The sequence below is a fragment of the Apium graveolens genome, chromosome 4 (assembly GCF_009905375.1).
Source record: "Apium graveolens cultivar Ventura chromosome 4, ASM990537v1, whole genome shotgun sequence".
NCBI classification, from domain to species: domain Eukaryota; kingdom Viridiplantae; phylum Streptophyta; class Magnoliopsida; order Apiales; family Apiaceae; genus Apium; species Apium graveolens.
In genome coordinates, this window is record NC_133650.1 from 202,666,619 (window position 1) to 202,676,988 (window position 10,370).

At 29.2% G+C, this 10,370-nt stretch overlaps 1 protein-coding gene across 1 annotated transcript; it reads left to right on the forward strand.

Moving 5' to 3' along the window:
* The first annotated feature begins 1,293 nt into the window (after positions 1–1,293).
* LOC141720559 (chaperone protein dnaJ 49-like) lies at positions 1,294–4,063 on the forward strand. The gene is made up of 3 exons (XM_074523040.1): positions 1,294–1,481; positions 1,600–2,708; positions 3,679–4,063. The coding sequence occupies exon 2, from the start codon at positions 1,627–1,629 to the stop codon at positions 2,692–2,694; it is 1,068 nt and encodes a 355-aa protein (XP_074379141.1). The 5' UTR covers positions 1,294–1,481; positions 1,600–1,626; the 3' UTR covers positions 2,695–2,708; positions 3,679–4,063.
* Positions 4,064–10,370: the final 6,307 nt, after the last annotated feature.

Genomic DNA, 10,370 nt, shown 5'->3' on the forward strand with positions numbered 1-10,370 from the left:
ATGCTTATGTCACCATGCTTGTGTCACCTTTTTAACACATGTCCTTTCCTTGTGGTTTGATGATGTCACAATCATTGGCTTCTTGTACAAACTTGTCTCTTGGTTGCTTATTTGTTTTACGGTTCGCTTAACTTTCGTTCTCGTTCTTCGTTTGAGGGATCATATCCGGGATCTTATTACTTGGGTTCTCCTAAACCTTTCTCAATATTTTATATTCCTTTTATGATTCTCTCTTATAATCCTTGAATTTAAATCTTTTTAATCATGTTACCGTATACTCAATTCTTTCGGTATCTGGTGAATTTTCGGGAAAAATCAAAGTGTTCGAATTTTCATTTTGACGATCTTTACATACACTCATTTACTTTATGGAATACTAATACGATCTTAGAATTTCCATAACAGTACTTCTATATAGCGTGGTCTGATAATTTTTCCTTAATCAACATCATCAGCAAAAGTTACTATTCATCCGTGTTTCAAAAATTCCAAAAATTGGGGTTATTACAATATTTTTCTAGCAAAATCTCCACCATAAAATAGTTGAATACTGAAGAATTCAGAACCCACTATGAAACAAAAAAATATACAAATATACTAATTAGGGAAGATGACATCATATATAATTTCTACTTTGAAACCCTAAAAAAATGATTTTTAATCAACATTCAGGGACCACCGACATCTCATACTATAAAGAGCATAAAACATATGTTCTACTTAATTACTAACATGCATGCTTATAAACACCTCTCAAAGTATATTTACGATCATAAATTATCACAGAAAGCAAAGAAAACAAAGAATCGAGTAAGAATCGTTACCATATTTGCTGTTTGTATGACCGTAATGCGGCATTACATCATCATTAGGGGCTCCGTCTTTTAGTGATTTTAGTATGCCTCTCATTACTGTTTTGATTTAGGATTTATGCTGAAAGTTAATTAGGTCAAATTATGGGTTTTAATTATATAGAAAAGTGATTTGGGTTTTCTTTACACAGGAATATGTATGGCTTATCACTCTATTCAGTATACACACACTTGAATTAACGGTCAAACATAACGTCAAAATCAACAAATTGGATGACAGGGTGTCTAATGGGTTTCTAATGCCCGGAGTCACATAGTTTACGGATGCAGGTCGTATAAATTTAAAGTTCTGTACTAATTTTGCATTTACCTGAAACCGATGGGTGCAAAATGAAAATAACTCTAAAAATTTACACTAATTTTCTAATAATTTTTTTTCCTTGAATACGGTTTTTAATATATAATTGACCCAAAGCTAGGATTCCACCCATCCATTCCCGGGTCCTCTCATGTATACAACACACCTGTTTGTATAGTCGTATTTGACGACGATTACAATCTAATATCCTCTCTCAGTTTTCCCCCAATTACACCAATCATCAAACCCTAATTTCACATTCCTTACCGATTTCATCAATTGATCACACGTCAAGTGCTCTCCACTCATCTGTAAGCATAATTTCATTAATCTCCATGTTAAATTTTATTTACTTATTAGTTAACTTGCACTATACGCATCATGTTTTGAGATTCATGTATTTACTGTGTTCATATATGTATTATATAGGTGTTTTTGTTTATTCGATTATTTGTGATGGAGGGGAACAAAGATGAGGCTATTAGATGTCTTAAGATCGGACGTGATGCACTTGATTCTGGTGATCGTGTTCGTGCACTTAAGTTTGTTACGAAAGCCCGTCGTCTCGATCCGTCGTTGTCTGTTGATGATGTTCTAGCTGATATTGAGGGGAAGAGTGGTGTGAATTCGACGAATGGGTCGAAATTTGATCCGTTGAAAGATGTGGATAAGGGGGGTCCTAATTCGGGGACGAGGCGTAGGGGGGCGGTTAATGGGTCGAGCTCGGGGGCGTATAGTGAAGAGCAGGTTAGTATTGTTAGGGAAATTAAGAGGAAGAAGGATTATTATGAGATTTTGGGAGTGGAGAGGACGTGTAGTGTTGATGATGTGAGGAAGGCGTATAGGAAGTTGTCGCTTAAGGTGCATCCGGATAAGAATCAGGCTCCAGGAGCTGAGGAAGCATTTAAGTTGGTGTCGAAGGCGTTTCAGTGTTTGAGTGATGCAGAGAGTAGGAAGACTTATGATGTTGTTGGATCTGATGAGCCGGTTTATGAAAGGAGAACGGCGACACGTCATCAAGGGTTTAATGGGTTTTATGATGGGGATGTTGATGCCGAGGAGATTTTTAGGAATTTTTTCTTTGGAGGGATGAATCAAGGTGCTACTACGCATTTTACTGGCTTTAATTTTGGACCTGGAGTGAATGTGAGGATGGGGAATCATAATGGGTCTGGTGGAGGTTCTAATATGAGGGCTTTGCTTCAGTTGTTGCCTGTGATTTTGATTTTGTTGGTTAACTTTTTGCCCTCGTCCCACCCTATCTATAACCTTTCTAGAGAATATCCATATGAGCATCGTGTTAGTACACAAAAGGGTGTAAATTTTTATGTCAAGTCCGCCGACTTCGAGCAGCAGTACCCTTATGGTAGCAATGAACGAGGGGCGCTAGAGTTGAAAATTGAAAGGGATTATCTATCGGTTCTTACTCAGAATTGTCATGTTGAGTCTCAGCGGCTGCGTTGGGGTTATATAAAGGAGGCACCCCATTGTGATGCTTTGAAGCGGTTCCGGAATATGGCTTGATGGCTGGTTGTTAGGTCTATTCCCTTGATCCATTATCTTTATCATGGTGCATATATTATACATCAAAGTAGTCAAGTTTTGGTTAAAATTACATCATTTTACTTATTATGTAGTTGTTCATGCCTGCTTGGCTTTCAACATATATTCAAAATTTCAGACAGTGAAGACCTCTGTAAGATGAATAATTTTTTTAAAATTAGAGATGAAGACCCGTGTTTTTTTAAAGGTCATCGTCTTGAAAATCACCTTTGCTTTAATCAACTCATGATGCAACTGCTAACTAGCATAGATTAATCGATTTTTGAATATTTTTCATTGCATTTTTTTACATTGTCATTTTCCCTTCTCATTGTCAGAACCAACAATTTTGTTCTACATTACTCATAATTCATCAGTCTCTGATAGTTCATCTGTCGTATTGATAAGGGTCTTAAACTACTTTCGGTTTTAATTGGTCTATAACTCGTTGCATCCTTTCTGTAAGTTAGTCAATGTGTGTTGTCCTAGCTATTGATTGCTTCATTGTCATCCTACAACCAAGTACATAATATTTGACAGAAGTTGTTTTAAGGGCTTGGTTAAATTTAAAGGTAAATTCTCTTGGATCACAGTAGCACCTCTCTGTAAGACGTGTCATCTGTTATATTCAGACCCTAAAGAATTTAAATGATCAAAAAAATAACCATGACAATTTGGCTTTAAGTTCTATTGTATTGTTATTACTAGCTTAGAAGAATTATGCCCTCTATTCCAAGACTAAAATTGCACAGCCCTCAAGTCCTATGCTCATATTACTGAGTACTTACATTTGAGGGAACCCTGATAACATGTTTTATCATTTCAAACATATTTTTCGAAGTCCTAACTTTTCAATATGAAGCACTGGGTTTGCAGTTCAGCAATTTGTTTGGACAGACACGTTTCTAACTGGAGACTGTGTGTTAAACGGAAAACATCTGAAGTCTACTGTGTTTCTTATTTCAGGTTGCGTGGCCCACCTGCCAGTTTTAAGTAGCTGGCATTTTAAAGAATTTAGCAAGCAATTTTGATCATGTGCCTGAGAAAATTGAGAAACAAGGATTGCATATGCATTAGCGGCTGCTATATGCCTCTATACTACCAAAACTAAAATTATAGCTGTATAAGGTTTTTACCAATTTGAAATCTTGAGGACCGATTATTAACACTTTTGTGATTGTATATGACTGTGCTCAGGTTGTACCTATCAGTGCCTATCATCCTCTTCTTAGTATTTGCTTGACATTTTATGTTGCTCATTACCCTCTTATCATGTCTCCTTGGTAATGCAGTTCATTGTAAATTACTGTGTGGTGTGCATCAAATGAGAGCCGAATACTTTGGAATATTAGTATGATCACATATTATTTGTGTAGTCAAATACTATTTCATTCCGGGCATGGTATAGAGTTTTGTATTTCAAACATATTCTCAGTAAAATCCAGTATTTGTAGTAATGATATGAAGTAGTGAGAGAAGGTTTAGTTTTTCAGGGACTAGCGGGATTGCATATGAGTTTAAATGTGCGTATTAAATATCCATGTAGAAAAACTCAAATTTGTCCGAAATGAAGTTATATTTTCTTTAAAATTGGTACTAGGTATACACAGCTGTGGGGATTTGGAAATTGTCACTGGATGCTGGCTAATTATGAGCAATTGCACGGTAGTAATTGGGGGATCCTGCAGTCCTCTTCAGTAATGAAGTTATTGAAAGAGAGAGAAATGTTTCAACTAACCATTAATCATTCAAGATAATTATGTTGAAGTGAATCTTTGACGAAGGATACAAGTGCTCCCTCCTCGAAACAACTTTAAAACTCAGAGTTGTACATTAGTAATTTTTTGTTTTTATTATTATATTTTTTCCTAATTTTTATGTTTTATAGGATTCATGTATTTTAAATTTTTTAAAAGACAATCCGTAATTTTCTTTTTTATAAATTAAACAAAACACATGTAATATTTATACCTAAATATAACCCAACGTATTCTTTATTTTATAAGAAAAAACAAAAAATATTTATTCATAAAATATTTTAATTTAAACTTATCCATTCCAATTTTTTTAACAAAATAATACCACTTTAATCCGATTTGTGATTTGTTAATTGTTACTTATATTTATTTTTATTAAATTGTTTTGTATTACATATAAAAAGGCATGATCTGACTGTAACCATTTTTTGGTAACCGAGTAAATCATAATAGTTGCCCTTACAAAAATAATTTTATTATTAAATATCTATACTATATTATAACTAGCATAATAACCGTGCGAGGTATGGATCATTTTCTAGAGTTTTTTTTTATACATAATGCAATTATAATGTTCTTAGAGTAATTTCAACACTATCCTTATATACGCTCTTAAGTCAATTTTTGAAGAAATGGAGATAAAATTTCTCTCCAACAAGTATCCCTCTCTATAACATTAATGATTACTCACTTTTAGGAGTGAATGCCCCATTCTCGACTATTATTATATTATATTTTTTTTAACCGTCTATTTAACATAAATGACTTTAATAAGTAAAAAGATAGATAGATATCGAGTTTAAGGAGAATTTTCGGAGAAATTGTTTGATTTTGGCTTCTAAATAATTAGAAACTCATTTATTTATATTATTTTTAGTGAAAATGTAAGGAGGTTATTAGAGTTGTTTTTAATTGTTTATTTATTTGTAAATATTGTAAAATGTCTAATGTATATCAAATACAAATTGATTGTATACTAGTGTGTATTATTTTCATACAAGACATTACCAAATCACATAACGTTTCAAATATAGCTCATTAAGCAAAATATATATATTTTTGTTTGAGTTGTATAATTTGTATTTAATGAATGAATATAAACAGGTAGTCAGTGTGCATTTAAAACGAAATGATTAAACTTAATATGTAGAATACCGTTGGTATGTTTACAAAGAAAAAGCTAAAAAATAACATATATGTTGAATACAAAGTTAGACCAGAAATTTTAAATTTTATTTAAATAAATTTTATGTGATGGTCTATATTATTACTGAGTTCACTACTAAATTACAATTAACTTACTCAATTTAGAAAAATAAAAAATGTATAACTGAAGTCAGAATGACTTGCAATCATAATATACAATAATGTAAAATTTACATTACTGTTAATATAAAAGTTGATTTTAATGAAAAATGTTATTTTTTGAAATTCAACGTATGTATATATGGGAAAATGTTAATTTTTTATTTACACTAAGATTAAGTTATATGTGTGTGTTAGCACGTAAATTATCGTATGTTACACTTATAAGTAAATTATGACGGCTTCAATTATTTATATGTTAAATATCTAATTTATGTACATGTATAATTATTATTAACATCTAATGAGCTAATTGATTACTTAAATAACATGCATTTATAAATATTCAAAAATTAAAATTATATAATAAATAAATTGCTATAATTTATATATGTTATTCACATTATCAGTGATAAACAATCCATATCTATTTTTTACGCAACCGAGTAACAATCATGGTTGTAGCATACAAATAAATTCTATATTCTTAAAACTTATTATTGATATTCATGATTTTTCAAGAATTCGAAGGAAAAATTATAATTATATCGTTATTTAAACCGTTTTTAAGTTTATTTCATTACGACTCAAATATTTCTTCATATAATAATTTGATAACATTATATACTATTCCCTAAAATTAAATATTTTTCAATTCGATAAATTTTTTTTAAAATCAGTTGAACTGGTTAATTCATTCAAATTATTGAATAATATAAATTGTTTCTTTAAATAATATAAAATATATTGAATCAAATGCAACAATATAGGATATATATAACTTTTATTTGAAAATTTCAAAATATTAAAATAATTCAAAATATTTGTACAATGTTATCGTGATCAATGAATATTGCTTATATAAAATAATTATTTTTTAAAAAGCTAATTTTTTAAAGTGAAAAATGAAAAATAAATCGATTTAATATATCATCTTAGTTTTAACAAATCTTATGAGATCTCATATCAAATTTCGAAAATTCTTAAAATCGGGACAAATCCCAAAAACAATAATACGCTATGAGTGAAGTTAGTAATTTTAACACAAATAATCAATTGACTTTATCCTATAAAGACCTCCAACACTTAAATTTATATTAACATAAGATATTAACAAATTTCACATTATTGGTAAGATATTTTCGTCGAGCTTGAAATTTAAATTTACCAAAGAATGTGACGATGTTTTTCGGCCGGTCATGTAGTCAAATTTTTAGTATTTTTTGAATAATAGGCCAAGTTCTGATTTCAAATTCGAAATAAACTAAAATGCATTGACTCATTATAATTCAGATTTATCTAAATATGTAATACCAATATAGATTATTTATATATAAACGATTCTATATTCAATATTTTTTTTTAAAATTATATATGTATATTTTGATTATTTTTTATAATAAAAAATATGTTAAAAATATATGAGATATATTTTCAAACTAAAAAAATATTAATAAATTAGACAATAATCCCATTATGTACTATGCATAACTTTATATCTGGAATTCAATTCTTTAAAATTAACTGTACAAATATTCAAATAACTATCTTTTTTTTTGCGGAATTCAATTAACTATCTTTAAAGTTATAATAAAATATTTATTTAGCACACTTACATATGATGAGTAAAATAAAAAGAACATGTGATAATATGGTGTAGTGGTGTGAGGTTTGTATATGTGAATTAAATATCTCGAGTTCAATTCTCACAGACCACATCTTTTATATAAATATTTCGGTCGGTACTTCCTGAAATTACTTAAATATCCTTTCTTTTCAAACTGGAAATATAAATAAATAAATATATATATATATATATATATATATTTATTTACTAACCGAAACACGTCATCCGACTTACATAATCCTAAAATACTACAAACACCCCCACTAGTGTCCTTTGCCATTAAAACAACTACTATTTCCATTTGCTCCAATCGTTGCAAGTCTACGACCTCTAATTGATTTTAGGGAGATAAGTTCAATCAGTATATACGTGTGTTTTCGCAATTGTTAACATCGGTATGTATTATTATTTAATATTTTATTATTAAATTTTAAAACAATATTTACTGTAATAACTAAGGTAATTATTATTTAATTAAACTGCAGAGTAGACATTATAATACCCGTTATTGGATTTTATGGATATTTATACATGTACTATCAAAATATAATTTGTATTCGGTACATTGATATTGAGATAAAACAAAATAGTTTACACTTTTCATTGGGATAAAATGAATTATATTATTAATTCGGGTTAAAATAAATTTAAATGGAACTAAAAAATATTAGTTGGATTTGGAAGGTAAAAGTTCCCTAAGGAACAAAATAACACGGACTATCGATTCAGCTAAAAAGTTATAAGATTGTATCTGGCTATAACAAAATAATGTATTATATTAAATTCTAATTAATATTGAACTCTATATCATTCTAATTGATATTAAAGTCAACTTCTTTTATCAATTTAAATTATAATCCATATTGAACTCTATATTATTCTAATTGATAATTAAGTCAACTTTTGATACCAAATTAATTTTTATATATTTCAATCTATAATATTTATGTAATCTATACTATTATATTAAAGACGAAACAATGAAAGTTTGGTTGATAGTCGGTCTGGTCACCGTAATTATAGTAATATTTAAAATAAAACAACTCTCATAAATAGATAAATATTCATAACAGAATTATAATATTTCTAATATTTTCGTTAAAACAAAATAATATATAAAATTCACCCGTACGGACTAAACAAAATTATATTATTGATCCAATTTTAAATAAAAAATTAAAAAAACTACATATAGTTAGGTGGATTTGAAGAATCAGACTAAAATAAAATAATAAATATTATTGATCCCGTTACTTTTTTTTATTATTGGATCGGACTATAACAAAATAAAATTTTTAAAGGGAAGTCGGGGGGTCAGTATAATATCATCAAACTAAAACAAAATAATACATAATACCCCTTCGGTCTAAAATAAAATAATAATCACCCAGGTCTAAAATAAAATTAAATAAAATAGTAAGTATAATTAGCTGAATTTGGTTGATATAACGGGCCTCAAGCTACCATAAATGTTTTGTCATTAACACATAAAATTTTACCATTGATTCGGGTTTAAACATATTAAACTAACATAAATCTGAATATTGTAAGTTGGATTTGGTCGGTTAACAGACTAAACACAATTCTTATACTATTTATCTCAGCTAAAATTTATCTTTTAATTAAATATAATCTTCCGTAAAAAAATCTATAAATATCAATAAAAATATAAATTTCAATCATTACATTACTTTTTAAAACTGTAGTATCACTAACTTATACACTTATGTGTATATTAATAAATATTGTTATGCAAGACATGCCTGTACTATAACAAGACTAAGTCAAATTGTCAGCTATAAATAAGTTGTATGATAATCTATGTTTGCATTTTGTATTATATAACTTGAGTCTGTAAAAGTGTAAATAGATTAGACTGGAGTATTTTTCTGTAAACAGTCTCAAGCCTAAGAATAAACTCTGCAAGAAGATCATGAAGATCATGCCTCGGATAAGTGTAAAGAAGTTTGAAGTTGAATAAATCTGTTTTGAGAAAAACATTCTAAGTCAAGAAATCTACAAGTCACAGATCAATTTATATAGAAAAATCATTCGAGAACTCCAGAATGACTTATCGACAAGTCAAAAATAGCTTATAGAGAAGTCTCGGAGATATAGACAAACCAAAATGAAGATATGAAGATTGGAGATATCGACAAGTCATTTCTACATTAAAGAACTCAAAAATATCGACAGGACAAAATAAAGATATAAAGACTAGAGATATTGACAAGTTATTTCTACATGCAAAGACTTGGAGACCTCGACAAGCCAAGCTCATTCGAGAACTCAGAGATCTCGACAAGTCAAGCTCATTCGAGAACTCAGAGATCTCGACAAGTCAAGTTCACATTCGGGAACTCAGATACCTCGATAAGTCAAAACACTTGTAGAGAACTAAGAGATTTCGATAAGTCATTATACTTATCGAGATGTCAGTTCTCTATAGTTCAAACTGGAGATCTCGATGTAAAGCTCAAAGTGCAAAATGCAGACTAGTTAAAGATTGTTAGGTCCCAATATGTTTGTAGAAGGGGGGGTTGAATACAAATTATACCGTTTAATCGAATAAAATGCGGAATAAAAAGTAAAACAAAATTCAAGTTAAATAAAATTATTATTAAACTTGAAAGGTGTTATAACAACAGTATCGTTTACAAGGGATTAATCTCAAATAAATTATTTCAAATCTAGAATAAATTCGACATGAACTTTTTCTATTTTTGAAATAAAAAGATCAAATGCTAAAAGCAATTTGAGATTAAGTTCTAGAAATTTTGATCCGCTAGATAGTTACACAAGAACAAGAGAAGGATTTCTAGTGGTTTAGATTTAACAATAAATACTAGAAGTTAATGTCCTGAAATATTGCAGTTGAAGATAATAAGTTCTTTGCTGCTTTTCTTTCTTTGTTCTTGAGTTGGTTGAATATTGAATGTATTATCTTGAATGATCTACTTCTGTTTTCT

Coding starts and splice junctions, on each gene's coding strand:
- LOC141720559 (XM_074523040.1), top strand. CDS start 1,627: ATGGAGGGGAACAAAGATGAGGCTATTAGATGTCTTAAGATCGGACGT.